At 46.4% G+C, this 25376-nt stretch overlaps 2 protein-coding genes across 2 annotated transcripts in view; both read right to left on the reverse strand.

The window, feature by feature from the left end:
• Positions 1 to 5329: 5329 nt before the first annotated feature.
• Positions 5330 to 6469, reverse strand: LOC138794013 (olfactory receptor 6N1-like). The gene is made up of 2 exons (XM_069972780.1): positions 6443 to 6469; positions 5330 to 6301 (listed from the first exon to the last, which is right to left on the reverse strand). Exons 1-2 carry the CDS (start codon positions 6467 to 6469, stop codon positions 5330 to 5332), a joined length of 999 nt encoding a protein of 332 aa, XP_069828881.1.
• A 6171-nt stretch (positions 6470 to 12640) lies between these two features.
• The window catches only part of LOC138794014 (olfactory receptor 6N1-like), a gene marked incomplete at its 3' end in the record, with an annotated part of 31415 nt that continues 18679 nt past the window's right edge, over positions 12641 to 25376 (reverse strand). The window contains exons 5-6 of the mRNA XM_069972781.1: positions 16672 to 17585; positions 12641 to 12668 (exon numbers count right to left, since the gene is read on the reverse strand). Coding sequence (XP_069828882.1) covers positions 12641 to 12668; positions 16672 to 17585 — 942 coding nt within the window. The remainder of the gene's footprint in view (positions 12669 to 16671; positions 17586 to 25376) is intronic.

The raw sequence follows: 25376 nt of genomic DNA on the forward strand, positions 1-25376 counted from the left end.
CAACTTTTGCTGGGAGGAAAGAGGGACAGTCACGGCAATGCGCCACGCCCTTATAGCCACGCCCTCCCCCTAACCACGCCCCCATAGCTACACCCTCATATCCACGTCACCTATTACCATTATACTGCTATACAAGTATATTGACTACTATACAGGATGCTGGGAAAGCTGGGTGACCACCATTATACTGCGTACTATACAAGATGCTAGGAAAGCTGGGTGACCTCCATTATTCTGCCTACTATACAGGATGCTGGGAAAGCTGGGTGACTGCCATTATACAAGATGCTGGAAAGCTGGGTGACTGCCATTATACTGCGTACAATACAAGATGCTGGAAAGCTGGGTGACTGCCATTATACTGACTACTATACAAGATGCTAGGAAAGCTGGGTGTCCGCCATTATACTGACTACTATACAAGATGCTAGGAAAGCTGGGTAACCTCCATTATACTGACTACTATACAAGATGCTAGGAAAGCTGGGTAACCTCCATTATACTGACTACTACACTCACCGGCCACTTTATTAGGTACACCAGGCTAGTAATGGGTGGTCTTCTGCTGCTGTAGCCCATCTGCCTCAAAGTTGGCCGTACTGTGCGATCAGAGATGCTCTTCTGCCTACCTTGGTTGTAACGGTTGGCTATTTGAGTCACTGTTGCCTTTCTATCAGCTGGAACCAGTCTGCCCATTCTCCTCTGACCTCTGGCATCAACAAGGCATTTCCGCCCACAGAACTGCCGCTCACTGGATGGTTTTTCTTTTTCGGACCATTCTCTGTAAACCCTAGAGATGGTTGTGCGTGAAAATCCCAGTAGATCAGCAGTTTCTGAAATACTCAGACCAGCCCTTCTGGCACCAACAACCATGCCACGTTCAAAGGCCTCAAATCACCTTTCTTCCCCATACTGATGCTCGGTTTGAACTGCAGGAGATTGTCTTGACCATGTCTACATGCCTAAATGCACTGAGTTGCCGCCATGTGATTGGCTGATTAGAAATTAAGTGGTAACGTGCAGTTGGACAGGTGTACCTAATAAAGTGGCCAGTGAGTGTATACAAGATGCTGGAAAGCTGAGTGATCCCATTATACTGACTACTATACAAGATGCTAGGAAAGCTGAGTGATCCCATTATACTGACTACTATACAAGATGCTGGGAAAGCTGGGTGACTGCCATTATACTGACTACTATACAAGATGCTAGGAAAGCTGGGTGACCGCCATTATACTGCGTACTATACAAGATGCTAGGAAAGCTGGGTGACTGCCATTATACTGCGTACAATACAAGATGCTGGAAAGCTGGGTGACCGCCATTATACTGACTACTATACAAGATGCTGGAAAGCTGGGTGACCGCCATTATACTGACTACTATACAAGATGCTGGAAAGCTGGGTGGTCTCTATCTGCTGTACAGCCCCTCTCTCCTTAAGCCCTGTGCACTCTGGTAGTGATACAGTTAAATTGGCACTAGCAGCCAGAGCAGGGGGTAGGGCTTGCCGGGACTGTTCTGCCTCCCTCCTTCCAGGTCAGACTATGAGCAGCCTTCCTGACCACATACAGGTGATATTGTGACAGTGTGCTATCCTTAATCCTACTGTATATAAGGCTCCAATAGTGCGGTCACCCAAAATATTAACACTAAAACCAATAAATAAAATACGAATGCAAGACCAAAATATAAAGAAATGTCTTTTATTGATATATCAAACAATTAATTAACGTAGTTAAAAATATATATCAAGGGAGATGGAGCTAATACAAAACCCCAACAAGACGGTGGATTTTACTAGGTTCCATTACATAAAGTGCTACATCACAAAATAAATAACAGTTAATGGAAAACCTATACATTTATATATATACACACACACACTGGGCACTGGGTTAATATTGCACAAAAAAAAATGAACCTCAAAGTGAGTATACAGAAAAAAACACCATTGAGAGATAGTAAACGTTACCCATACATGTCCTTAGTATAAAAGTCCACCTCACCATTCACCCGACGCGCGTTTCGCGTGTTACTTTATCGAGGGTGAACATCACACGCTGCAATTATTTATCAACAGATTTTCTTAAAATGTAAAATTGAAAAAAATCCTGCTTGAAATAATAAATCCCATCCAACTGTTTACAAGCCACAGCGCCATACATTTGTTTTTAGTGGCCGTACCTGGTATTGCAGCTTAGCCATATTTACTGGAATGTGCTGCATACATGGAATGGTACTGTATACCAGTGTACAGGGATGTAATAAGCAAAAAAAAGGAACTTAAAGGGAACCAATCAGCACAATTTAGCTGATATGGTTCCCAGGTGCGCTGTATAAAGCCCCTGCAGCACCCGCGGCACATACCGACAACGACTGCAGCAGAAGCTTTATACCAAGTAAAAATGACTTTTATTCATTTGGGCGGCTCCCCGCCCGTGTCTAGTCACAGCGCTCTGCCTGTCAGCGTGCTCGGCAGTATGATTGACAAGCAGAGGGGCCAGTAACGGACCTCTCTGCCTGTCAATCATTCCCGCAGAGCGCGGTGACTAGACACGGACGGGGAGCCACCCAGATGACTACTTCCCTGCCGTGTCTGTCACACGCCGGGGGAATAAAAGTCCTTTTTCCCCGGTATAAAGCTCCTGCTACAGCCGTGGCCGGTATGTGCAGGGGCTTTATACATTGCTCCAGGGAACCATATCAGCCCAATTGGGCTGATTGTTTCCCTTTATTACCTGGAACCCATCAATATCAATGCCCCATAAACCCCAATAACTAGATTAAACCCAATAGCTACAATAACCTTTTCCTGACAGAAAGACATGTAGGTGGTTTTGGTGGCATCTAGGGCAAATGTTCTGGCAAACCCTCAAGCCCATGTACACTCCTGTAAGAACAGCTCTGGGTAGTAGCCCATTCAGAGAATATTCTACGAGATTTATACTGACACACAGGGTACTGTAATACAGGCTGGCTGGGAGTAATAGTGTCTTTGGAATTTTAGGCGGCAAGTTGGTGTCCCTAACCTGGTGATCCCCTGTAATCCAGGAGTCAATGTAGTTATTTCAGTGATACAAAGTGTAGAGATAAGACCTCTGGAGACCAGGGTAGTCCACTCCAGTTTCTGGTCCCTCGGCCGCTTTCTGGTCTGAGCGCGGACCTGGGTTGTGACATGTCAGGCCCACTCAGCCAGGCAGGGGCTGAGGTAGGACCCCGCTATGGCCAATGACTGGCTGAACGAGGCTGTTATGTCACAACCTGGGTTCCTGCTCATACCAGGAAGCTGCTGAGGACCAGGAACCGGAGCGGAGGACAGCGGACCCCAGTGCTGTCCTCCTTTTTAAAAAAAAAAAAAAAAGTCTGAGCCCAGACTTCTCCTTTAAACGAAATATGTCAGGTGCAAATTACATTCCCAACCTCTGATAGTATTAGATACTGTTAGGACGAGGAGACGCATGGTACCTTTCATATAGTCGTCTGTGCTTCCACGACATAGAAAAATGCTTTTCTTCTATAGTACAAAGAATAAAAAAGGGGTTCCCAAGCTCCTGAAGCTTACAGGGCCCGCAGTCTGGAACATGAATTACAGCTGGCATATCCACTTTAAGGTTGCTGCCTGGTTTGCTATTAGCCTGTGTACATGTAGTTACTTATATAGATGTTATACAGTCCAGTTCAGCTGTTACTCTGATGATGAGGATCTATACAGATTTGGCTTTACTGTTTTACAATACTTGTACTTTTATTTAACCTCCAGTCTGTCAATAATATCGGAGGGAAGTATGCAGGAATCTTTTGATGACCGACTGTAGGCCTCAGAAGAGATTAATGTGAGCAGGGAGACCCTAGTTCAGGGTTCTTCTCCTTTTCTAAGGCAAAACACCTTCCTGGAGCAGAAGTCTAGTAGAACTAGCATTGTCTGGGACAAAACAGATACTTGCTTTTAGCAGCTAGATTTCGGACTAATTTCTTACGCTGGCTTAGGTTCAGAAGCACTGAAGAGGCAGAAACTCCTCTATCTTGGCTTGATCTTGCAGTTCCATTATGAACACTATGGACCTGGAACAGGTTAACTAACTAAAGTAACTGACTGCTCTATTCAGACATGTGGCTCCGAGAAATAGAAGCAATGTTAGCAAGACACAAAACATGCAAGCCTAACCACATTGCCCCTCTGTTATTGAATATATGAAGCCAACAATGACTCTTGCTTTTTCACAAGCCATTTACAGGTTGTCCTATTGCCCCTCATCCCCACACTGGAATAAGTCACAGACCTCATGCCTTTTGATACTTTAATTCCGATTCTAACCTCATTCTAACCTCATATAAGGAAACACTTTGTTGTAATACATCGTGGACCAGGTCCTGCTATGAAGACACCATATTCCCCTAAAATGGCGCCATACAATGTATGTTCTGAATGATTTCACGATCATTCATAATAACTGTACATAATCAGTCATACCACTAAAAACCACTGTTGGGGGAATAATATGGATTATCTGATGACAATGGCCCCTGTTGGGGGAAGGGCTATTGTGGATTAGACAACAAGTGACTGGTCAGTTCTTGAGTTAATGTTGGAAGCACAAAAAGAGGACAAGTGTAAAGTGAGAGACAGAGGCAGAATTGTGATGTTTAGTCAACTGGGTCAGAGCACCTACAGAGCGGCTGGTCTTACTGCTGTAGAGCAAATTGCTGGCAATGTTCCTGCTGGCTGTGAAAGGAGTCGGATCCACAAAGGATATATATGGGGCCCTGCAGACCAATCAGAGCCCATGAGAACTCTGTCCACCCGATAAAGTGTCTACAATGTTCATCAGAACTGCAGCATGAAGCAACATAAGAACACAGCCTTCTCTGATGGATCACATTCAACGTCATGTGGACAGCCGGGTGTGTTTGCGTCAGTTACCTGAGGAGGAGATGGCATCAGGATGGCACCACCATAAAAAGAATATAAGATGGCAGAGGCAGTGGGATAGGCATGTTTTGGCATGTGGATGTTACTGTGACACGTACCACCTACCTAACCATTGTACACACACAAGTCCCCATCTCCAGGATAATGCCAGTAATGAGGAACATGATGAAGAAATCAAGGTGGTGACTCGGCCTCCAGATTCCCCAGATCTCAACCTGATCGATCATGTGTGGGATATGCTAGAGGAACAAGTCCCATCCATGGAGGCCGCATCTCACACCTTACACAACCTACAGGATCTTCTGCTCATGCCTTGGTGCAGATACCACAGGACACCATCAGAGGCCATGTAATGTCCAGTCCTCTGAGGTCAGAGCACAAGGGGGAGCTACTATGTTAGGCAGATGGCTTTAATGTTATGGCTGAGAAGTTAATTTGTTTTTTGAGAGAATCCTTAATATCTTTATTTCTCAGGCTGTACACAATGGGGTTCAGCATGGGGGTCAACACTGTGTAGAACATGGCCACCAATGAATCGATATCTGAGGAGTAGGAAGGTGTTGGACGAACGTACATAAAGATAAGAGGCAAGAAGAACATGTTCACCACAACAAAGTGGGAGACGCAGGTGGAAAATGTCTTCCTGCGTCCGTCGGACGAAGCTATTCTTAGAACGGACTTGATTATTTTAACATACGATACCACGATTACAGTGAAACTGCCAACAAGCACAAGTGCACTGAATGAGGAGCCAACCATGACATTGAGTGAGGTGTCGGCACAAGCCAACTTCAGGACAGGTGGGTGGTCACAATAATAATGATAAATTTTATTTGGGCCACAAAAGGGTAACCTTAGAGCTAATATTATCATGGCGACTGGGGAAGCAAAGCCCAAAGTCCATGACACCAAAGACAAGACAACGTAAAACTGCTTGGCCATGATGCTATGGTAGTGCAGCGGAGAACAGATGGCCACATATCGATCATAAGCCATGACTGATAGGAGGTAACACTCAGTGGCAAGAAAAGCCACAGAGAAGTACATCTGCAAGAAGCAACCTAGAAAGGAGATTTTGTCAAGGTGCATTGAAAACTTGCTGAGCATCTTGGGGATGGTCACGGTGCTGGACATCATGTCCAGAAATGAGAGGTTTCTTACAAAGAAGTACATTGGAGTGTGTAGCTTCCGTTCGAGGGTCACAAGGATGAATATAAGGCCATTCCCTAAGATGGTGGAAAGATAGATGATAAGGAAAATAAAAAATAACGGGACGTGGAAGCCATATAGGCTCGGAAATCCAAAGATGATGAATTCGGTGACAAAGCTAAAAGAGCCATTGGTGGAGATAATATCTTGTGTCTTCACCTGCGAGTCAGAGAAATAACAATATAGACCGTGGTGTATAAATGAGAAGTAGACACAACAACTAATGTTAAGGGATATTGCAGGATTTGCTTTAATATGTTGCCCGGGGGCCCTTTAAAATTTAAAAGAAAGTGAATTTACCCACCCTGGTCCCTTGCAGCCACCCATCTGGAGTCTTCTGGCCCTCTACTGCTATCTGCCTGTAACTGCTTCCTAGATGACGTGTCAGAAAAGGACCTGTCCTGTCAACCAATCACTGACTGAGGCAGGAGACCTTTGTAGCCATTGAACACCTGAGTGAGAAGGTCCTGCTACTATGTGCTGTCCCGGAAGCTGGTGCAAGCAGGAAAAGTCAGGGATCCAGAAATCCACAGAAGGGGTGCTGAGGGGCCTGGGGTACATAGGTACAGTTTGTGCAGCCACAGAGGTTTCGTCTCAGGCAAAGATTTTGTGCAGCCACATTTCAGGTTTCGTCTCAGGCAGCAGAAAACCTATAATCGGCCCTGACTGTTCACCTGTGATAGGAAAAATAAAAACCAGTCTGTGTGAGAACGGGCATAGAGAATAGTCTGTGTGGAGAAGAGAGAAATCTGTGATAAGGGAAATAAGCAGTCTGTGTGAGAGGGGACACAGAGTCTGTGAGGAGAGGAGAGAGATCTGTGACAGGGGAAATAAAAAGCTGCCTGTGGAGAGGGGACAAAGAGTCTGTGAGGAGAGGAGAGAAATCTGTGATATGGGAAATAAAAAGCAGTCTGTGTCAAAGGGGGCCTAGAGAACACTTAGGGCGACATATCATCCGGCGTACGGATGATTTTCGGCGGAAAGTGCCGATTTGCGTATTTTTTTTTTATTCACAAATGGCAGATTTGCGAATAAAATATTCGCATATCGGCACTTCACGCCAAAACGCCGGGGGGGGGAGGGGGGAGGGGGTGTTACGGGGGACGCGGACTCCGCGCGATTTATCATTTTTTCAGCGCAAAGATACGCCGAAAACCTACTCCACCTTTCAGGTGGCGTAGGTTTTCGGCTGTGCGCACCGACGCACACGGGATTTATGTAGAAGCGGTCCGCCTCTACATAAATCTCCGTAGCGCCGGAGATGCGGGGACATTTATAAGTCCGGCGTAAAAAATGCCGGACTTCATAAATGTCCCCCTTTGTGTGGAGAAGAGAGATATCTGTGATAGAAGAAATAAGAAGCAGTCTGTGTCAGAGGGGCATAGAGAGTAGTCAGTGGGGAGGAGAGACATCTGTGATAGGGCAAATAACAAGTAGTCTGTGGAGAGGGGACCTAGAGTCTGTGGGTAGACATATGTGATGGGGGAAATAAGAAGCAGTTTATGTTAGAGGGGGCATAGAGAGTAGTCTGTGTGGAAAGGAGGGATAACTGTGATAGAGAAAATAAGAAGCAGTCTGTGTGAGAGGGGGCATAGAGAGTAGTCTGTGGAGAGGATAGACATTGTGATAGGGGAAATAAGAAGAAGCATGTGGAGAGGGGACCTAGAGTCTGTGGGGACAGGAGAGACATCTGTGATAGGGGAAATAAGAAGCAGTCTGTGTTAGAGGGGGCATAAAGAGTAAACTGTGTGGAGGAGAGATATCTGTGATAAGAGGAAATAAGAAGCAGTCTGTGTGAGGGGGTGAAGAGAGTAGTCTGTGGAGAGGATAGACATTGTGATAGGGGAAATAAGAAGCAGTCTGTAGAGAGGGGACCTAGAGTCTGTGGGGAGAGGAGAGACATCTGTGATGGGGAAATAAGGAGCAGTCTGTGAGGGAGCATAGAGAGTAGTCTGTGGAGAGGAAAGACATTGTGAAAGGGGAAATAGGCAGTCTGTGTTAGAGGGGACATAATGAACAATCTGTAAGGAGAGCAGAATCGGAAACAATCTGTATGTGACCTGTGGAGTCATCTGTATGAGAAATATGAGAGGTCATTGGAGCAGTCTGTGAGAGGGGTTTGAGGAGCAGTCTGTGAGAGGGGTTTGAGGAGCAGTCTTTGTAAGATAAGAATGCATTGGGGGTAATCTGTGTAACAAAGGGGACAAATATTGAGGTCTGCTAGGCTTGGGGTTTACCCTGTGGATAGTACAGTTCTTAGCTAGAATTATAGTATCGAACATGATGGAAACTTTAGGGAAACAAATTTGATTTTTGCTGTTCTTTTACTATTATTGTATGTCTTCTCATGAGTTCATTGTATACAGCAATAATACAGACATCAGTGGCATCTGTATGAGGGCAGAAAGAACTTCACAGAAAATGTTATTATGTAAGCCTATGGCGCATGGGGCCCCTTTGGAGCTCTGCATTAGGGCCAGCATCTTCAGTTACAGCTTTGGAAAGGGATGTGAGTGACAGGTACTTACATTTTGCAGTTGAATTCCCATAGCACAAGGTGTTATATTACCGCACGGTACATGCACAATACCGTAATAAGGTGTAATGAGCCGGCAGCAGGACCTCCCTCCACCTGCTTAGTGACAGCTCTCTTTACCGTTCAATGAAGACTCTTTTATATGGACAGTCAGTACTCTGCTTTTCTCTCATGGAGTTTATTATTAGGATTACTATTAGTCATGAGTAATAGCCATGAGAGACCCCCCTGTGTGTAAAAAAAAAATAATGACACCCCTGGGACCAGACCTGCAATTCTAGAGTTTAAAGCTGAGAATTAGAGATTAGCAAATAGATTTGGGAAGAATCGAATGTGTGCCTAATTCCCCCCAAAATCTGAAATTTGCAATTTTTGCATTTCAATTGCTAAAAGATCTGTAAAAATAGCAGCGGCTACTACGACTCCCTGCTACATTCTGCACCCTGTCTGTTACATCATGTTTCATACTATTCTGCTGCTGCTGCTAGGAACTCTACAGGACTGCTATATCCTGCAGGAAGTGGTGTATTCTTTGCAGTCAGGAGAGGAGAAGAGGTTTTCTATGGACAGTTCCTGACATAGACAGAGGTGGCAGCAGAGAGCACTGTGTCAGACTCTTAAGAATATACCACTTCCTGCAGGACATACAGCAGCTGGTAAGTACTGGAAGACAAGAGATTTTTTTTAATAGAAATAAATTACAAATATCTGGCACTTTCTGGCATCAGTTGATTTGAAAGAATTTTTTGGGGGTGTGAACTGCTCCTTAACCCCTTAAGGACCGGGCCTGAAATGGCCTTAAGGACCGGAGCAAATTTTATGAATTTGACCAGTGTCACTTTATTCATTAATAACTTCGGGATGCTTTTACCTATCCGGCTGATTCTGAGATTGTTTTCTCGTGACATATTGCACTTCACATTTCTTGTAAATTGGAGTCGATACTTATAACGAATTTTTATGAAAAAAACCAAAATAGCGTGAAAAATTGTGAAAAAATGCATTTTTCCAACTTTAAAACTTTTCTGCTTATACAGAAAATGGTTATACCACATAAATTATATATTAAATAGCATTAGCAACATGTCTACTTTATGTTGGCGGCATTTATTAAACTATTTCATTTTTTTTAGACAATAGGAAGCTTAAAACATTAGCAGCAAATTTCCTAATTTTCAGTAAAATTTCAAAATCTGATATTTTTAGGGAACTGTTCAGGTTTAAAGTGTATTTGAGGGGACTGTGTGTTAGAAAGCCCCACGAAGCACCCCATTTCAGAAACTGCACCCCCTAAACTCTGCAAAAGCACATCCAGAAAGTTTTTTAACCCTTTAGGGGAGTCACAGAAATAAAAGCTAAGTGTGTAAGAAATTTGAAAATTTTAATTTTCTGTGCAGAGATTTTATTGTAATCCAATATTTTTCATAATTATAAACCTATTACCAGAGAAATGCACCCCAATATTGATTGCCCCGTTTCTGCAGTTTATAGAAATACCCCATATGTGGCCCTATTGCGCTATTTGACGCAACCACAAGCCTCAGATATAAGGGAGCGCCTAGTGAATTTCAACGCCTCCGTTATATTTGGTCATTTCTGACTGTACCACTTCAGGTTGGCAGAGGCTCTGGGGTGCCAAAACCTAAAAAACACCCCTAAAGGGACACCATTTAGAAAACTACACCCCTCAAGGAATGTAACAAGGGGTGCGGTGAGCATCTGGACCCCACAGGTGCTTCACAGATTTTCCAAACAATATGGCTTGAAAAAAGACTAAAGTATTTTTTACACTAAAATGTTGTTCTAGCCTTCAATTTTTCATTTTCACAAAGGGATAAAAGGAAAAAAAAAAAACACAAAACATGTAGCGCAGTTTCTCCCGAGTACGGAAATACCCCACATGTGGACATAAAGTGCCAAGCGGGCGCAGGACGAGCCTCCAAAGGGAAGGAGCGCCAATTGGCTTTTGGAAGCTGGATTTCACTGGAATGGATTTCAAGGGCCATGTCGCATTTACAGAGCCCTCGTGCTGCCAAGACACTGGAAACCCCCCACAAGTTACCCCATTCTGGAAACTACACCCCTCAAGGAATCTAACAAGGGGTGCAGTGAGCATATGGACCCCACTGGTGACGGGCACAAATGTGGAAAAATGTGACGTGAAAGTGAAAATTTTCATTTTTTCACTTTCATGGCACAAATGTGCCCGTCATCCAGGGGTCCATATCCTCACTGCACCCCTTGTTAGATTCCTTGAGGGGTGCAGTTTCCAGAATGGAATCACTTGTGGGGGGTTTCCACTGTCTTGGCAGCACGAGGGCTCTGTAAAAGCGACATGGCGTTCATCATCCATTCTAGCCAAATCCAACCTCTAAAATCCAAATGGCGCTCCTTCCCTTCGGAGGCTTGCCCTGCACCCACATGGCGCTTTATGTCCACATGTGGGGTATTAACAGACTCGGGGGGGAAATTGCTCTACACATTTTGTGTTTTTTTTTCTCTTTTAACCCCTTGTGAAAATGATAAATTCAAGGCTAGACCAACATTATAGTGTAAAAAATTTAATATTTCATTTTCACGCCACATTGTTCCACATTTGTGTCCGTCACCAGTGGGGTCCATATGCTGACTACACCCCTTGTTACATTCCTTGAGGGGTGTAGTTTCCATAATAGGGTCACTTGTGGGGGGTTTAACTGTCTTGGCAACACAGGGGCCTTTTGAATGCAACATGGCCCCTCGAAATCCATTCCATCCAAATCCAGCCTTCAAAAACCAAATGGCGCACCTTCCCTTTGGAGGCTTACCCTGCACCCGCATGGCGCTTTATGTCCACATGTGGGGTATTTCCGTACTCAGGAGAAATTGCTCTACACATTGTGTTTTTTATCTTTTAACCCCTTGTGAAAATGAAAAAATCAAGACAAGATCAATGATTTAGAGTAAAAATTAAAAAAAAAATTACACTAAATGTTGGTCTAGCCTTGATTTTTTTCCATTTCCACAAGGGGTTAAAAAAGAAAAAACACAAAACGTGTAGGGTAGTTTCCCCTGAGTACGAAAATACCCCACATGTGGACATAATTTGCCATATGGGCACAGGGCAAGTCACCAAAAGGACAGAGCGCCATTTAGAGGCTGGAATGGGGGATGGAGGCCATGTCGCAATTACAAAGCTCCTGTGCTGCCAGAACAGTAGAAACCCCCCACAAGTGACCCCATTCTGGAAACTACACCCCATAAGGAATCTAACAAGGGGTGCAGTGAGCATATGGACCCCACTAGTGATGGGCACATGTGTAGAACATGTGCCGTGAAAATAAAAAATACCATTTTTTTCATTTTCACGTCCCAAATGTGGCCGTCACCAGGGGGCCATATACCCGCTGCCCCACTTGTTAGATTCCTTATGGGGTGTAGTTTCCAGAATGGGGTCACTTTCTACTGTCCTGGCCGCACAGAGGCTTTGTAATTGCATCATGGCATCCTCTAATGGGAATGGCGGCCATACCTACTTAGCTGGGGAAAAGGGACAATTCTAATTTATTTGGGGGTATTAGGCCAATTATTAGTTTATAAGGTTGAAAATGACAGGTGTCCATCAAACTCAACCTGTGTTGATCCAGAGGAAGGCAAAAACCCTCGTGAGGCAGACGACAGTAGCCTCATCACAGGGGAAAAATTCCTTCCCGACTCCATAATGGCGATCAGAATAATCCCTGGATCAACGTGACCCCTGAAATAGGAGTAAGGGACAGAATTTAGATAATGTAGAACCCCAGTGACGTGTGGTGCGCCTTGGAGCGATCCAGTATGCAGAGGCCGGGGGGATCAGGACAGGTGTCACACTGGTAAATGGTGTCCTTCCTGATCCCCCTGTTACGCCACACTCTGCACTTCTTCTGGGGTCTCCCGTTCTCCTGTGTGGGGGACGTCACCTGGAAAATGTTGTCCTGGTGCGATACGGGGTCCTTCATATCCAGAAGTGCTGGGTCCGCTCCATGGCTGCTAAATATTAGGGCACTATTACGGCTTCTGATATGTTCGGATCGTGCCGCAAGCTACAGTAGCTCGGGCAGCGAGGGACCGGAAGAGGGGGTGCTGGTATAAAAGTTATCCCCGTACAGGTGGTGGTAACCTTTATCCAGCAGTGGGAAGATCAGTTCCCGGACGATGTCCCCACTAACTCCGAGGATGGGGGGGGGGGGGGGAGTGGGCATCTGGGGCTGGATTCTGGTGTCCCTTCCTTCATACACTCTAAGGGTACGTGCACACTGCGGAATCGCGAAGGATAACCCTTTGTGCATTCCGCAGTTGGCACCCGCCGGCGGACTGATGCAGGCGCACGTCTCCGTCCGTGTCGTAGACTCCATTCTATGCACGGGCGGATTCCGCTCTGCGTCCAACGTGTTGATGGAATGACGGATGATGGAATCCGCCCATGCATAGGATAGAGTCTATGGCATGGGCGGAGACGCGCCCCTGCATCAGTCCGCCGGCGGGTGCCAGCTGCGGAATGCACGAAGGGTTATCCTTCGCCATTCCGCAGTGTGCACGTACCCTAAATCTGTAAGTGTACCCTGAGGTACGCTCACACAGTTTGTAGAATTTCACGCCATACCGTCATCTCTTATTGGGACGGTACTGGCGGAAAAGACGTGTCTGGGGGGCAGCGTACGCTACGCTACTCCCAGACACGTCACTGGATGATGAGGAGGATGAGGATGAATGGAGGAACAAAGGACCCCCCATTCATCCTCACTGGCTGTTTCGGTGTCGGAGGCAATAATAACGTATGCGTCCGATACCGAAAACACCCTGGGGGCCATCTTTATATGGGGATTGGTATATGGGGTATGTAGTGGTGTAGTGTAAAACTTTATTCAATGTAGTGTGGTGTAATGTAGTGTTTTTTTCCGTGTTTTTTACAGTACGTATACAAAAAAAACCTACACCAAAAATGTTGTTGCTGATAAATGCCGCACTTATGTTCGGCAATTATCAGCAGACCGTGGCAGTAGGATATAAAAAAAAAACACCCTACGCCAAAAAGGAGGAGTTGCTGATTAGCAGCGCACAGTTTTTTTTACTACATTCTGAACATCCCTGTAGTGGCTGATACGTGTATTACACTTATCAGCCGCTAGGGGGCAGCAGAGCACAAGATCCGAAAATAGACGACGCTGGAGCCGGAAAAATACGAAAAAAGACGACGCTGGAGCCGGAAAAAGCCGATCGGGACTCACGGAAGAAGCCGAAGTCCCGACAAGATGAAGAGGACGCCGGGAACCCGGAAGACGCCGATCAGGACCCCGGGACAGGTGAGTAATGTACAAATACCTGCTCTGGACCCCTCAGCTACCTAGCTGAGGGGTCCGGAGCAGGTATTTATTACTTGTGGGGACTTTGATCGCCGTGAACGGCCGGCTGGCCGTTCACGGCGATCGGGACGGTGGTACCGTGACCACTATTACTTTTTACAGTAATGGCGGTCGGTGCCGTCCTCGGACAGCACCGACCGCCATTTTTTTCCGGGTCATCGGGCCACCGATGGCCCGGAAAGGTTCCGATCGCCGCTATGGGCTTATCAGCCAATAGCGGCGATCGTCGGCATGGGGGGGGGGTTAACAACCCTCCATGCAGACAGGGAGAGATGGCCTGCTATGTATTATAGCAGGCTATCTCCCCCGATCGGGACCCGGCCGGCCGTGGCGCCCGTTTAAAGGGTCATGGGTCCTTAAGTGACAGTGATCCATGACGTGCCGGTACGTCTTGGGTCCTTAAGAGGTTAAAGGGGTAGTTCACCCAAAAAAAATTTCTTTCAAATCAACGGCTGCCATGAAGTGCCAGAGATTTGTAATTTACTTCTATTAAAAAATCTCAAGCCTTCAAGTACTTATCAGCTGCTGTATGCCCAACAGGAAGTTGTATTATTTCCAGTCTGGAGAGCACGAGAGGTTTTCTATGGGGATTTGCTCCTGCTTTGGACAGTTCCTGACATGGACAGAGGAGGCAACAGAGAGCACTGTATCAGACAGGAAATAAAACACCACTTCCTGCTGGACACACAGCAGCTGATAAGTACTGGAAGACTTGAGATTTTTTAATAGAAGTGAATTACAAATCTCTGGCACTTTATGGCGCCAGTTGATTTGAAAGAAATTTTTTTTGGGTGGACTACCCCTTTAAGTCACTCATTTAGTGAATGACAAGTGATCATTTTTCTTCTTTTAAACGATAATTCGATATGAAAGTCGTTAATGAGATTATAATTGCATTCGTATATATACTGTGAATATGCGGATTTGCGTTCACATCTATATAATACACTGAAAGACTTGAGAACGATTAAAGATTTCGAGGTCAGCTCAAAAGATGATCTAAAAATTCTCTCTCAAATTCAAACGATTTAACTATTTTTTTTTGTGTAAAATGCCCTTAAAATGTTCATCTCTAATAGCAAATGTGAAACCTAAGAGGCTATTTTTTAAGGCTATAAAGTTAAATTTGGACAGAATCAAATCTAATGGTCGATTCCACCATGTAGAACCCAACATGAATGCATCTAATAAGGAAATAATCAAAATGCGGGAAAAATGAGGCTTTTCAATCACAGCTTTGTGCGGCCAGTTATGACAGCACAGTCCTCTCTATTCCCTCTCTGCAGCAAGTGTAGAGAGGAAACAGCAAGCTGTCAGAGGTGTGGGTATACAGAGTTGTCAGGAAAAGATGGAGTGACATGTGAGAGGAGGTGGTCAGTATAATAAGGGACAGAATGAAAATTTTGTTAGCCTGTGCCAGTCAGTGCACTGCTTACCTATTAGAGGGGTACTCCGGGCGGGGCTTATTTTTAGGGTATGGCCGGGGAAGGGGTGGCATTAGAGGCCGTCGGTCACTTACCTCCCCAGTTCCAGCATCGGGTCCCGGATTGCGCCGCCTCGTTCTCCCGTCCAGCTGTCGCTTCCTGGTCTGAGCTGCGGCTTGAGACATGACATCTGACAGCAGTTCAACCATTCAGCAGTCGTAGCGGAGTCCCGCCTTGGCCACTGAATAGCTGAGCTGCCTTGAGACGTCACGTCTCAAGCTGCAGCTCAGACCAGGAAGCTGCAGCTGGATGGGAGAACGGGGCGGCGCAATCCGGGACCCGGTGCTGGAACCGGGGAGGTAAGTGACCGGCGGCCTCTATTTCCACCCCTTCCCCAGCCATACCCTAAAAATAACCTCAGCCCGGAGTACCCCTTTAAATCCAGAATTCAGTTCAAACTCCTCACCCTCACCCATAAAGCTCTCCAAAATTCTGCCCTCCATACATCACCACCTACCATCCTTCCCCCACGTTCTGCTAATGATCTTACCCTAACCTCTTCCATAATCAGAACCTCACACTCTCGCCTCCAATACTTCTCTTGTGCTGCACCAGTCCTCTGGAACTCCCTACCCAAAGAGCTCAGACTCATACCTAACACTCACAGCTGCAAGCGTGCCCTAAAGACACATCTCTTCAGGTTTGCTTATAACATTCCCTAATGTTCCCAGTTTTTTGCTATGGGGCCCCATTAATCCTAGCTACGCCCCTGCTGTTCAGAGGTATGGAAGCTGCTAGAAGACACCAGGAAGCTCTACACGCATGGCCCTCTATTGGGTAGCAGATGGCCCAACAGACCAGATGGTCCCTGTGCATGGTACCAGAGGTTCAAGAAGGTACAGTTTGCAAAGTCACACACAGAGAACTGGACCCAAATATGAGGCAGAGAGGTAGCCCGATAAAGATAAGGAGTTGGTAGTAGCGCTGCTGGGCCAAACTAAGTCACCCGCACTGCCTCATGCCTCATACTATGCTGATACAGGTGCCTTGTTCCTTAAAACACTACATTAGGGAGGTGTCCCACCATGAAGATCTCACATTGTCACATAAATTGACCACATACAACTACATGTTCTGAACAATTATTTAGGATCATCTGTAATACATTATATGTGTTTTCTGAGAGAATCCTTAATATCTTTATTTCTCAGGCTGTACACAATGGGGTTCAGCATGGGGGTCAACACTGTGTAGAACATGGCCACCAATGAATCGATATCTGAGGAGTAGGAAGGTGTAGGACGAACGTACATAAAGATCAGAGGCAAAAAGTACATGTTCACCACAACAAAATGGGAAGCGCAGGTGGAAAATGTCTTTCTGCGTCCATCAGATGAAGCTATTCTCAGAACTGATTTAATTATATTAACATATGATGTTACTATTATAACACAGCAGGTGAGGAGAGCAATGGCACTAAGTGAGGAACCTACTATGACATTGAGTGAGGTGTCGGCACAAGCCAACTTCAGGAGAGGTGGATGGTCACAATAATAATGATAAATGACATTTGGGCCACAAAAGGGTAACCTAATGGCTAAAATTATCATGGCGATTGGGGAGGCAAAGCCCAAAGTCCATGACACCAACGACAAGACAACGTAAAACTGCTTGGCCATGATGCTATGGTAGTGCAGCGGAGAACAGATGGCCACATATCGATCATAAGCCATGACTGATAGGAGGTAACACTCAGCAGAATTCAATGAAACAAAAAAGTACATCTGCAAGAAGCAACCTAGAAAGGGGATTCTGTCAAGTTGCATAGAAAACTTGATGAGCATCTTGGGGATGGTCACGGTGGTGGACATCATGTCCAAAAAGGAGAGGTTTCTGACAAAGAAGTACATTGGAGTGTGTAGCTTCTGGTCCAAGGTTACAAGGATGAATATAAGGCCATTCCCTAAGATGGTGGAAAGATAGATGATAAGGAAAATAAAAAATAACGGGACATGGAAGCCATGGAGACTTGGGAATCCAAAGATGATGAACTCGGTGACAATTTTGGAGTCATTGATGGAAATAATATCTTGTGTCTTCACCTGAGGGTCAGAAAAATAATATTGTAAACTAGGATATATATATATATATATATATATATATATATATATATATATATATATATTAGACCACATCAGCAGGATGACCTGAAACTCCTGGGTCTTGATAGGACTACCACTAGGTCTATCGAATCTGCCCTTATATTGTTTCCTTATATTGTTTAGGACAGATATATGTTTATCCCAGGCAGGTCTACATTCCGTTTCTGTGTAGTGGTGTGAGGAGCAGTCTGTGAGAGAGAGGGGTATGTAAATAAGCAGCCTGTGTAATATGTAATATTACATAATGTACTGTAACAGTGTATCAGAGGAGGAATAGAGAGCAGTATGTGTACCAGAGGGGCATGGGAGCAGTATGTGTAACAGAGGAGGCATGGGGAGCAGTATATATAACAGAGGAGACATAGGGAGAAGTATGTGTAACAGAGGAGGCATGGGGAGCAGTATATGTAACAGAGGAGGCATGGGGAGAAGTATATGTAACAGAGGAGGCATGGGGAACAGTATATGTAACAGAGGAGACATGGGGAGCAGTATGTGTAACAGAGGAGGCATGGGGAGCAGTATGTGTAACAGAGGAGGCATGGGGAGCAGTATGTGTAACAGAGGAGGCATGGGGAGCAGTATATGTAACAGAGGAGGTGTCAGGAACCGGTGACACCAGACACACAGAGACAGTGAGCCCTACGCTCAGCCCCGCCCACTGTCCTCTACCTACTTGCCCCCCTAGGCTAAACCCCAGGGCAGCAACTGGGCGGCAGTCCCTGTACTGGCTAGGTGGGAAACAAAGACAAGACAGACAGACAAAACACAATGAAGAATGGTCAGGAATCCGGGTCACAACAGTCTGGCAGCGCAGTACAAAAACACAATCCAAGAAGCAAGGTCTATAAACAGGCAATATGGCAGGGCAGGCAGCTAGCAGGGATGGTCAGAAATACAAAGCAAAAGAGTCAGAATAAACAGAGCAGGAGAAACAGAACCAGGCAGAGACAAGCTCAATATCCGCAAAGATATCCCAGACTGGGTTAGTTATATAGGAGGCCAGGGTTCTGATCCAGAATGTAATTGGACCATCCCCCTGATCTCCAAGCACAGACACCTGAGAACAAAACAGATCCACTGGCAGGAAGACCTGTCAGTCACAGCAGAACCAAAACACAGATTAACCCTGACATGGCCAGACAGAACTCAGCAGGTAAAGTCGGGTGTGTCTCTCAAGGTGAGAAAAACCAGTGTTCACACACTACAAAACAAAACACAGAAACAGAATGCAAGAAAATCAGCACCTTCTCGGCCGCACAGCATGAGCAGAGGGACGCATGACGCTCCGCAAAGATACCATCCTGACAGTACCCCCCCTTTTATGAGGGGCCTCAGGACCCTCACCAGATGAACCAGACCTGGGAGGAAACGGACCTCTTACAATACATGTCTCAACATCGCTAGAGATCTCATCGTCCGTCTCCCATTCATCAGAATCAGACTCCAAGTGATGGACAACTGGTCTCCTGACAGATCTCCCATAACCGCTCAAATCGGTACCAGACACAGAGCCAATTTCAGCATTACATGAAGACACAGATATGGCACAATCACCAGGATATACAGAGCCAATTTCCACCTTACACAAATCAGCAGACTTGGTATCCTCGGCGGGACACACACTAACTACACCCACCTGGGCGCCCAGATGACCCTCCTGGTAGTCACCTGGACGCTGATGATCTGGCCTCGAGGGACACTTGGCACAAAAGCTGATGTAGTGTCCACTTTCGCCACAATAAAAACAGAGTCCATTCCTTCTTCTGTGTTCTTTGCGGGCCAGGGATCTATTAATTTTGCCCAGTTCCGGAGGTTCCTCCAGGGTGACCAGAGGACAAGTTATAGAAGGCAAAGGTTTAGAGGGGACAGAGGAAGGAACATCAATGACACAGGGGTGATCATGGCATGGTCTATTTTCATTATGATCCCTTAGCGTGCGATTGATAAAGATCGCCAGGGAAATGGCCTCTTCAAAGGAGCTAGGGGTGGGGTGACTAACCCAAGCTTCTTTAAATGTCAGATATGTGTTCAGGTCCCCTGAACACTTGTCAGGCTCCTTGAGCGTGACCACTGGGGTGGCAGGAGTGGTAGCTGGTAGCTGCTGGGCTAATAACTGAACTTGCTTGGCCAGCTCAGAAACGAGGGCCGCAAGACCCTCAAAGTGGGCAGACAACTCCTGTGCTGAGTCCATACTAGCCTCAGGTAAGCAGTAAAAAAATTTTTAGGCCGGATATTCTGTCAGGAACCGGACAGCAGGACAAGACAACACAGTGAGCCCTAAGCTCAGCCCCGCCCACTGTCCTCTACCTATTTGCCACAATCCGTCCTAAGATGGCGGCGAGCAACTGGGCGGCAGTCCCTGCACTGGCTAGGTGGGACACAAAGACAAGACTGACAGACAAAACACAATGAAGAATGGTCAGGAATCCGGGTCACAACAGTCTGGCAGCGCAGTACAAAAACACAATCCAAGAAGCAAGGTCTATAAACAGGCAATATGGTCAGGGCAGGCAGCAAGCAGGGATGGTCAGAAATACAAAGCAAAAGAGTCAGAATAAACAGAGCAGAAGAAACAGAACCAGGCAGAGACAAGCTCAATATCCGCAAAGATATCCCAGACTGAGGTAGTTATATAGGAGGCCAGGGTTCTGATCCAGAACATCATTGGACCATCCCCCTGATCTCCAAGCACAGACACCTGAGAACAAAACAGATCCACTGGCAGGAAGACCTGTCAGTCACAGCAGAACCAAAACACAGATTAACCCTGACATGGCCAGACAGAACTCAGCAGGTGAAGTCGGGTGTGTCTCTCAAGGTGAGAAAAACCAGTGTTCACACACTACAAAACAAAACACAGAAACAGAATGCAAGAAAATCAGCACCTTCTCGGCCGCACAGCATGAGCAGAGGGACGCATGACGCTCCGCAAAGATACCATCCTGACAGGAGGCATGGGGAGCAGTATATGTAACAGAGGAGGCATGGGGAGCAGTATATGTAACAGAGGAGGCATGGGGAGCAGTATGTAACAGAGGAGGCATGGGGAGCAGTATATGTAACAGTGGAGGCATGGGGAGCAGTATGTAACAGAGGAGGCATGGGGAGCAGTATATGTAACAGAGGAGGCATGGGGAACAGTATATGTAACAGAGGAGGCATGGGGAGCAGTATATGTAACAGAGGAGGCATGGGGAGCAGTATGTGTAACAGAGGAGGCATGGGGAGCAGTATATGTAACAGAGGAGGCATGGGGAACAGTATATGTAATAGAGGAGGCATGGGGAGCAGTATGTAACAGAGGAGGCATAGGGAGCAGTATGTGTAACAGAGAAGGCATGGGGAGCAGTATGTGTAATAGAGGAGGCATGGGGAGCAGTATATGTAATAGAGGAGGCATGCGGAGCAGTATGTGTAATAGAGGAGGCATGGGGAGCAGTATGTGTAATAGAGGAGGCATGGGGAGCAGTATATGTAATAGAGGAGGCATGCGGAGCAGTATGTGTAATAGAGGAGGCATGGGGAGCAGTATGTATAACAGAGGAGGCATGGGGAGCAGTATGTGTAATAGAGGAGGCATGGGGAGCAGTATGTGTAACAGAGGAGGCATGGGGAGCAGTATGTGTAATAGAGGAGGCATGGGGAGCAGTATGTGTAACAGAGGAGGCATGGGGAGCAGTATGTGTAACAGAGGAGGCATGGGGAGCAGTATGTGTAATAGAGGAGGCATGGGGAGCAGTATGTGTAACAGAGGAGGCATGGGGAGCAGTATGTGTAACAGAGGAGGCATGGGGAGCAGTATATGTAACAGAGGAGGCATAGGGAGCAGTATGTGTAACAGAGAAGGCATGGGGAGCAGTATGTGTAATAGAGGAGGCATGGGGAGCAGTATGTGTAACAGAGGAGGCATGGGGAGCAGTATATGTAACAGAGGAGGCATGGGGAGCAGTATGTGTAATAGAGGAGGCATGGGGAGCAGTATATGTAACAGAGGAGGCATGGGGAGCAGTATGTATAACAGAGGAGGCATGGGGAGCAGTATATATAATATAGGAGACATGGGGAGCAGTATGTGTAACAGAGGAGGCATGGGGAGCAGTATATGTAACAGAGGAGGCATGGGGAGCAGTATATGTAACAGAGGAGGCATGGGGAGCAGTATATGTAACAGAGGAGGCATGGGGAGCAGTATGTGTAACAGAGGAGGCATGGGGGGCAGTATGTGTAACAGAGGAGGCATGGGGAGCAGTATATGTAACAGAGGAGGCATAGGGAGCAGTATATGTAACAGAGGAGGCATGGGGAGCAGTATGTGTAATAGAGGAGGCATGGGGAGCAGTATATATAATATAGGAGTCATGGGGAGCAGTATGTGTAACAGAGGAGGCATGGGGAGCAGTATATATAATATAGGAGTCATGGGGAGCAGTATATGTAACAGAGGAGGCATGGGGAGCAGTATGTGTAACAGAGGAGGCATGGGGAGCAGTATATGTAACAGAGGAGGCATGGGGAGCAGTATATGTAACAGAGGAGGCATGGGGAGCAGTATGTGTAATAGAGGAGGCATGGGGAGCAGTATATGTAACAGACAGGGCCGGTTTTAGACAAAATGTGGCCCTGGGCAAAGTTGAAGGTGGGGCCCCAAATGCTAAAACATTGTAGCAGCAATTTAAGGTCCCGATACTTTTTTGTCAGCGGTTGGCGCGCTGCTCGAGGTGGGGTGATCTTCTGTGACCTTAAATAAGACCCCTCTGTGCCCTATATAGTAGATAGGTCCCTCTGTGCCTCCATAGTACATATAGTCGGTATCCCTCTGTAGGTAATTCTTCTGGTAGTTACCTCCACCACCCAGTATGTAGTATCCACCAATATAGGAGACATCTCACTGTAGGTTTTACACCTGTTAGCTAGCCCCCTGATAGTTGCCCCCTCAGCAGATAGCAGCTCCCCTGATAGTTACCCCCCCCCCCCAGCACATAGCATCTCCCCTGTTCCCCCCCCCCCCCCAGCACATAGCAGCTCCCCTGATAGTTACCCCCCCCAGCACATAGCAGCTCCCCTGATAGTTACCCCCCCCCCCCCCAGCACATAGTATCTCCCCTGTCCCCCCCCCCCCAGCACATAGCATCTCCACTGATAGTTGCCCCCTCAGCAGATAGCAGCTCCCCTGATAGTTACCCCCCCCAGCACATAGCATCTCCCCTGTCCCCCCCCCCCCCCCCAGCACATAGCATCTCCACTGATAGTTGCCCCCTCAGCAGATAGCATCTCCACTGATAGTTAAATGCCCCCCCGCCCCCAGCACATAGCATCTCCTAGGGCTGGGGTGATGTGGGCAAAAAATAAAATCTCGTTTTTTCTTTTCTCGATTTTTTTTATTTATTTTTTGATGGGTGTAGTAGTATAGGCATAGTGGATAAGGGGTGTAGCAATAGTAGAAGCATATAAGATGAGGGGTGTAGTAGTAGATAAGGGGAGTAGCAGTTTTGGGAGTAGTAGTAGTATCAGGAGAGGGGGTAATAGCAGCAATGGTAGTAGAGCAGTATTGGGGGTAGTAGTAGAGCAGTATTGGGGGTAGTAGTAGAGCAGTATTAGGGGTAGTAGTAGAGTAGTATTGGGAGTAGTAGTAGTAGAGCAGTATTGGGGGTAGTAGTAGAGCAGTATTGGGGGTAGTAGTAGAGCAGTATTGGGGTAGTAGTAGAGCAGTATTAGGAGTAGTATTGGGGGTAGTAGTAGGGCAGTATGGGGGTAGTAGTAGAGCAGTATTAGTAGTATTGATGGTGGTAGTAGTAGGGCACTATTGGGGGTAGTAGTAGGGCAGTATTAGGAGTAGTATTGAGGGTAGTAGTAGAGCAATATTAGGAGTAGTATTGGGGGTAGTAGTAGGGCACTACTGGGGGTAGTAGTAGGGCAGTATTAGGAGTAGTATTGGGGTAGTAGTAGAGCAGTATTAGGAGTAGTATTGGGGGTAATAGTAGGGCACTATTGGGGGTAGTAGTAGGGCAGTATTAGGAGTAGTATTGGGGGTAATAGTAGGGCACTATTGGGGGTAGTAGTAGAGCAATATTAGTAGTAGTATTGGGGGTAGTAGTAGGGCACTACTGGGGGTAGTAGTAGGGCAGTATTAGGAGTAGTATTGGGGTAGTAGTAAGGCACTATTGGGGGTAGTAGTAGAGCAGTATTAGGAGTAGTATTGATGGTGGTAGTAGTAGGGCACTATTGGGGGTAGTAGTAGAGCAGTATTAGGAGTAGTATTGGGGGTAGTAGTAGGGCAGTATTAGGAGTAGTATTGGGGGTAGTAGTAGGGCAGTATTAGGAGTAGTATTGGGGTAGTAGTAGGGCACTATTGGGGGTAATAGTAGGGCAGTATTAGGAGTAGTATTGGGGGTAATAGTAGAGCAGTATTAGGAGTAGTATTGGGGGTAGTAGTAGAGCAGAGGAGAGATATGGGGGTACTTTATCATACAGGATACTGTGTGATTCAGCACCCACCTCCATCATGTACTGCTCAGGGCCTGGCAGCTCTGCAGGATGGGCGCTCCGTCCTCACAGCTCAGCTTCCTTCGTTCATTAGTGGAGCAGGGGAGCTGCTTGTGCTGCTCTGCTTCCTGCTCCACTAATGAAGGAAGGAGCTAGGGGGCCCCTGGGGGATGGGGGCCCTGGGCAAGTGCCTACTTTGCCCCCCCCTAACGCCGGCCCTGGTAACAGAGGAGGCATGCGGAGCAGTATATATAATATAGGAGGCATGGGGAGCAGTATATGTAACAGAGGAGGCATGCGGAGCAGTATATATAATATAGGAGGCATGGGGAGCAGTATATGTAACAGAGGAGGCATGCGGAGCAGTATATATAATATAGGAGGCATGGGGAGCAGTATATGTAACAGAGGAGGCATGGGGAGCAGTATATGTAACAGAGGAGGCATGGGGAGCAGTATATGTAACAGAGAAGGCATGGGAGCAGTATGTGTAACAGAGGAGGCATGGGGAGCAGTATATATAATATAGGAGGCATGGGGAGCAGTATATGTAACAGAGGAGGCATGGGGAGCAGTATGTGTAACAGAGGAGACATGGGGAGCAGTATATGTAAAAGAGGAGGCATGGGGAGCAGTATATATAATATAGGAGGCATGGGGAGCAGTATATGTAACAGAGGAGGCATGGGGAGCAGTATGTGTAACAGAGGAGGCATGGTGAGAAGTAGGGAGCAGCATCTTAAAGCTGCAGTTTAAATAGTGTGGTGATGTTAAGTACTTACATGTTGCTGGTAAATTTCCATAGCACCAGGTCTTATATTACTGCAGAGTACAGATGTAATGAGCTGGCGGCAGGACGTGCTCCCCACCACAGCGCCTGCTCCCTGTACAACTCAATCAAAATACTTTTATAGGGTCGATGACAAGTTTCCTTTTCTCCCATGAGGTCCATTATTCTAATGACTGAATGTATAACCATGAGGGATAAGTATGTGCAAAACCTGATAAATAATTACGTCAGGAATCAGATCCAGGAATAATGAAAGGCTGAGACGTTACTAAAACTATTAGGAACTTATACATCTGGATGTAAATAAATAGAATACCCATCCTGTTCCATTACATATGGATGTGCTCCCTCCCCTCCACACGGTGAAGTCTCTCTGCTCTTTATAGTTACTATTTAAAATGAGCAAAACTTTTCAAAAGTTCAGTTCAGCCGGTTCACCAAACTATGGCAAAAAG

This window comes from Dendropsophus ebraccatus, chromosome 5 (assembly GCF_027789765.1).
Source record: "Dendropsophus ebraccatus isolate aDenEbr1 chromosome 5, aDenEbr1.pat, whole genome shotgun sequence".
NCBI classification, from domain to species: domain Eukaryota; kingdom Metazoa; phylum Chordata; class Amphibia; order Anura; family Hylidae; genus Dendropsophus; species Dendropsophus ebraccatus.